The sequence below is a fragment of the Aquarana catesbeiana genome, linkage group LG01, assembly GCF_042186555.1.
Source record: "Aquarana catesbeiana isolate 2022-GZ linkage group LG01, ASM4218655v1, whole genome shotgun sequence".
Lineage (NCBI taxonomy): Eukaryota > Metazoa > Chordata > Amphibia > Anura > Ranidae > Aquarana > Aquarana catesbeiana.
The window spans coordinates 982,126,587-982,132,120 of record NC_133324.1 but is presented as its reverse complement, the minus strand read 5'-3'; the positions used below and the strand labels follow the sequence as shown (position 1 = coordinate 982,132,120).

The 5,534-nt window shown below is 38.0% G+C and overlaps 1 protein-coding gene across 1 annotated transcript; it reads left to right on the top strand.

Annotated features, from left to right (window-relative positions):
• The first annotated feature begins 1,339 nt into the window (after positions 1-1,339).
• Positions 1,340-3,468, top strand: LOC141129078 (serine/threonine-protein kinase SBK1-like). The gene is made up of 3 exons (XM_073616852.1): positions 1,340-1,514; positions 2,261-2,463; positions 2,887-3,468. The coding sequence occupies exons 1-3, from the start codon at positions 1,340-1,342 to the stop codon at positions 3,466-3,468; spliced, it is 960 nt and encodes a 319-aa protein (XP_073472953.1).
• The last annotated feature ends 2,066 nt before the right edge of the window (positions 3,469-5,534 follow it).

Sequence of the window (5,534 nt, the reverse complement as noted above, 5' to 3'; positions counted from 1 at the left end):
AGTATAAGGAAGTCATGTATTTGACTCTATGTGAGATTTTAGTAATTCATTTTACTTTACTAATACATTTGGAAATATTTTTGTAGATTTGATTTGTATATATTTTGAATTTATATCTCTGGGTGAAATCCTAGAAAGTTGTTACTTTGTTGTAGACATGTGTTGGTTTGGAATGATGGCGCTCTAGGTCCTTTGCCCAGTGTCATTCTCTGTCTCTCTCTCTGTCTCTCTCTCTGTCTCTCTCTCTGTCTCTCTGTTTGTCTCTCTCTTTGTCTCTCTCTTTGTCTATCTCTTTGTCTATCTCTTTGTCTCTCTCTTTGTCTCTCTCTTTGTCTCTCTCTTTGTATTTATAATCTATAATTGTATGCATCTCCAACATCAGATTAAAGTCATATGTAAATAGAATCAGTTTGATGTCCATTTGAGACCCTTCTAAAATAATATATATAATATGATGACAGGTGAATTTAAGGTTACTTCAGGTAGGGTTTGCATTACCATAGACTTATATAGGAATACAATACCCATTTGCTGTGAACAAAAGCCAATCTTTATAGGCCCAAAATGTATTTAAAAAGAACTGTAAGCATATATCTTCCTTAAAACTTAAAATAACTGTCTTTAATTATAGTACTACCCTTCCATCTAATGAAGGGTATAATTAATAGATGTTGGGTCATATTCAGAGGGATGTTACATAGTTGGTAAGGTTGAATGAAGACACCAGTCCATCCAGTTCAACCTATGTGAGTGTGTTTTTGTGTTTGTCACTACCACTTTCCATATCCCTATGTATTACTTTCTTTATTATGTGCCTCTAAGTTTTTTTAAATGATCAACACTCTCCGCTGACACCGATTGTGGAAGGGAGTTCCAATCCCTTACCACTCTGACAATAGAGAAACCCTTATGCAGTTTAAGCTTACATGGCTTCTCCTCCAATTTCATTACATGGCCATGTGTCTTCTTAAGCTACCTGAGAATGAATAGTGCTCCCCTATGCTAGAATCACCACTGAGATATTTTTGTATTGCCATCATATCTTCTCCTAAGCATCTCTTCTTCAGGAAGAATACGTTTATTATTTGTAGTCATTCCTTGTAACTGAGTTCCTCCAGCCCCCTTATTAGCTTTGTTTTCCTTCTCTGGATTCTCTCCAGTTCCAGCACATCCTTCCTGAGGACTGGTGACCAGAACTGGACAACATACTCCAGATGTGGCCCAAACAGAGTCTTTTAAAGTGCTAGAATTATAGTTGTATCTCTTGTGTTTAATGCTGTTTATTAGAGATTCATGTCAAATAAAACTAATTTGTATTTTCTGATGTTGTGATTCCAGAATGGCTTCTAACATTGAGGACGTGACCAAGAACACCGCAAAGAATCTCCTTGAGCTCATCTCCGAAACCTCTGAAAACCTGAGGATGATGGAGGTGACTGACTTCTTTGACCCCATTAAAGAGCTCGGGAGTGGATCGTATGGAAAGGTTCTGCTGGCCAAACATCGGGGTTCAGGTAAACTTTGTAGCTTCATTCATGTAAAGAAAATATTTTTATTTTAATAATTTGTGTTTCTAAATTAGTGGAACAAATATCTAAATAAAAAATAACTAACAGGTGAAGTTTCTGTGGTGATCAGGGGAACTTGCATCATTAGAGGAGGGCAAACTACAGTGAGCAAGTCTACTATAATGTGCAAGTATGATCTTAAAGCCCCATACACACTATCAGATTTTCTGCTTATTTTTGCCTTCAGATTTACCAAAACCAGTGCAAGGGCCTGCCTGATTGCATACAAATTGAAACTCCTAAGGTTTTACCTCATATTATCTGGTTTTAGTAAATCTGAAGGAAAAAAATCAGCAGAAAATCTGATAGTGTGTATGGGGCTTTAGAGAGTATAGTCAATGTTCTGGGGCTCCTCTTGGGATTTAGTTCTATTTAGCGCAAAACATCAAGAAAGTTTGAGCAGATGCCTAGAGGGTCTCTACTTCTAAACTGAGATATGAGCGTGACATCCAATATCTAAGAATCCACAGAATGGTTCAGCTGCAGAAAATTTCCAATGCTTTGAGCAGCATTCTTTAAAGTTTTCCAAGCAACCCCTCACTTCCAGTTATTAAGTGATGATTATGGATCCTAATAAGTCAGTGCTTTAGATTTACACAAGCTTTTAACTAAATTCAGTAGGATTTTAGCGAGCTTCATCATTGTTGGGTTTATGATGCTAATTATCTTTTTTTTCTCCCTCTTTCCAACAGATGAGTTGGTGGCTTTAAAACTGATGAGCAAGGAGACAACTCCAAAGGACAACTTCCTAATGGAATATGGAATGTCTCTTAGTCTCAGCAGCCATCCAAATATCATTGCAACCCACGAGATCATTTTCCATACCAGCAGTGACTATGTCTTTGTCCAGGAGGTGGCGCCAGCTGGAGATCTTCTCTCAATAGTAAAGGAAAGGGTAAGTTTGTATCAGAAATTAAATGATATTTAAAAAGTTATAATTTCTATCCATTGCTCCTTTAAAGCATTTCTGAGGTTTAAGGAATCCTCTCCCAGTGCAGTGAGTTGGTGGGACCTATAATGAGCTCCCAATGCAGTGAGTTGGTGGGACCTATAATGAGCATAAGATTGTTATTTTAGGTATGTGACTCCCTCAGTTGTGAACAAAGTTAATAAGGATGGAGTAAGGTGGGTTATGATGGATCTTGCACCATTAATAGAAGCTCGCACTTTGCATGCAGGTTTCATTTAAGTATACTCCTTGTGTACGCAGCTAATGTATCTTCTGCTTTCCTGTGCAAGAGATAAGATGAGTTTCATATGTTGGGTAACATTTTGCTATGTTGGTGTCTAGTAAAAAAATTTGTATTTTTTTCTACAGGTTGGTTTGAATGAAGATATAGTGAAGAGCTGTGTTCTACAGATTGCGAATGCTTTGGACTTTATGCACAGCAAAGGAATGGTCCATCGGGACATTAAATTGGACAACATTTTGCTCATGGACATGGAATGTAATAATGTCAAACTGGCAGATTTTGGACTGACAATGCTCCAGGGAACTCAAGCACCCTTTATGCCATGGTTTATACCGTACTCCGCTCCGGAACTGTGCACCCTAAAACAAGGGGAAAAGTTGCTGCTGCACCCGAGCATTGACATCTGGGCCTTTGGGGTCATGATATACACAGCTATGACAGGTTCCTTCCCCTGGAGAAAAGCAGGGAGTCATGACCTCGAGTATCAGAAGTTTGCTTGGTGGCAAACACAGAAGGATCTGACCTTGTCACCAAGAAAGTGGCGACAATTCTCTATTGAAGCCAGGAAGATGTTCTGGGACATGTTGGCCCTCAATGCCTCTGAGAGGTGTTCTGCTTTGGATGTTTTAAAATATGTCCACCTGCCTTGGAAAGCAGAAATGCCTCCAGAGAATCTATCCAGGAATACGGTAGTACATGTGACATAACTGTGCATGATGTCCATTATGGAGCCTTATCAGGTGTTGTGTTGTGTCTTCTTCTAGATCAAAAGGTAATCCCCCTCAATATTGGAGGAGGTGGAAATCATTTAACACGCTTTCGATCACCTATTAATTACAAGATGGATGTGTTGGATGTACTCTGGGACTTGTACAAGCCTCATGTCCTATGTGACGGTAAGACATTTTAGAAGACTGTAGACTTTTTTTCTGTAAATCTATAACTGCTAGATATATCTGCACAAATGTATGTTTTTTTTTTTTTCATTTTTGTTGGTTTTCTTCTCTATTTTACTATTCATTGTCAAGTGTAATAAAATGTGAGTTTTGCAATTGTTCTATAGCAGGCGTGTATGGTAAGTATATTATTGTCATGATTGAAATAAAGATCTTAATTACTCTGTTGCAGCTGACTGAGGAATCGTTGGATACATTGATGGAATAATTAGGTTACAGAGCCTGAGATCAGCAAGTCTCCCCCCAGCTGCATAGTGTAGTAACTTTTACTATCCTGTGGTTACTCCTTCTGTGCATTGGGTGGTGCTCTTGTGCTTCTTCGCCTCTTATTTATTGAATATTACATAATTATGTTTTAACAGCCATATGACTATTTTTTGTTATTTTGTTTTGTTTCAAAGTTTTTATTAAGGTTTTTTAATGTACAAGAATAAAAACAATGATCAGTTTACAGTCGTACAGAAATGATTGATTCCATTCATAAACAAGATAATAATAACTTTTAGTACTATCCACAGAATCCTGGTGGTGCATAAGATTAAGGAACCATTTGGGTCTAACCCAAAGGAAAGTAAGGTGAGACATGTGGGGGACTCTGTGTCGGACTGATAGAGAAACCGGGCGTGCCTCCGAGGCACCCAAACACCCCTATTGGGAACAAACTGTGAGTGGGTGGGGGCAATTATAGCCGAAATTTGTCTCTTTATTCCTTCCAGTCCTCCAGGGAGTATATTCGAGTCACTCTCTGTCACATTTTAAATGTATCTGCATGGATGTGCCGTGAGGGGGAATCCCCTGGCACTATGTTAAAGTGGAGTGTTGTACATTTTAGCTGGGGTAGCTCTATAACCTAATGTTGAACCTTAGTTTCTGTTATTTGGGGGGGGGGGTGCTGGGTGAGGTGAGTGAAGTGTGAGTTGATTAGTGAGTTGATTTGCAGCTCTCATTTGTTTTCGAAAATGAAGAAAGGAAAGAAAAGAAAAATTTTTTTTTTTTTTTCAATTTTCAAAACTGTATGACAAAAAGCGAGGTCTGCAAAATACTCACCATACCTCTCAGCAAATAACTTGGGGGTGTCTACTTTCCAAAATGGAGACATTTGGGGGGGGTTTGAACTGTCCTGGCATTTTATGCACAACATTTAGAAGCTTATGTCACACATCACCCACTCTTCTAACCACTTGAAGACGAAGCCCTTTGACACTTTTTGTTTACATGAGAATTTTTTTTTTGCAAGAAAATTACTTTGAACCCCCAAACATAATATATTTTTTTAACGCAAAGGCCCTACAGATTAAAATGGTGGGTGTTTCATTTTTTTTCCCACACATTATTTGCGCAGCGATTTTCAAACACATTTTTTTTGGAAAACACACACTTTTTTTTTATTTAATGCACTAAAACACACTATATTGCCCAAATGTTTGATGAAATAAAAGAGGCTCTTAAGCCGAGTACATGGATACCAAACACGACATGCTTTGAAATTGCGCACAAACATGCAGCGGCGACAAACTACATACATTTTTAAAAGCCTTTACAGGTTACCACTTTTAGATTTACAGAGGAGTTCTACTGCTAAAATGACTGCCCTCTGCGGTGATACCTCACATGCATGGTGCAATTGCTGTTTACATATGACGCCAGACAGACACTTGCGTTCACCTTTGCGAGAGAGAGGGGAGGGGACAGGGGTGCTTTTTTTTTTTTATATATATAATTAATTATTTAGTTTGCTTTATTTTATTTTTAACCTGTTCCTTTCATTTTTTTATATCATTTTTATTGTTATCTAAGGTAATGTAAATATCCCCTAT

Coding starts and splice junctions, on each gene's coding strand:
- LOC141129078 (XM_073616852.1), top strand. CDS start 1,340: ATGGCTTCTAACATTGAGGACGTGACCAAGAACACCGCAAAGAATCTC. Junction 1,515..2,260: donor GGCCAAACATCGGGGTTCAG/GTAAACTTTGTA, acceptor TCTTTCCAACAG/ATGAGTTGGTGGCTTTAAAA. Junction 2,464..2,886: donor TCTCAATAGTAAAGGAAAGG/GTAAGTTTGTAT, acceptor TTTTTTCTACAG/GTTGGTTTGAATGAAGATAT.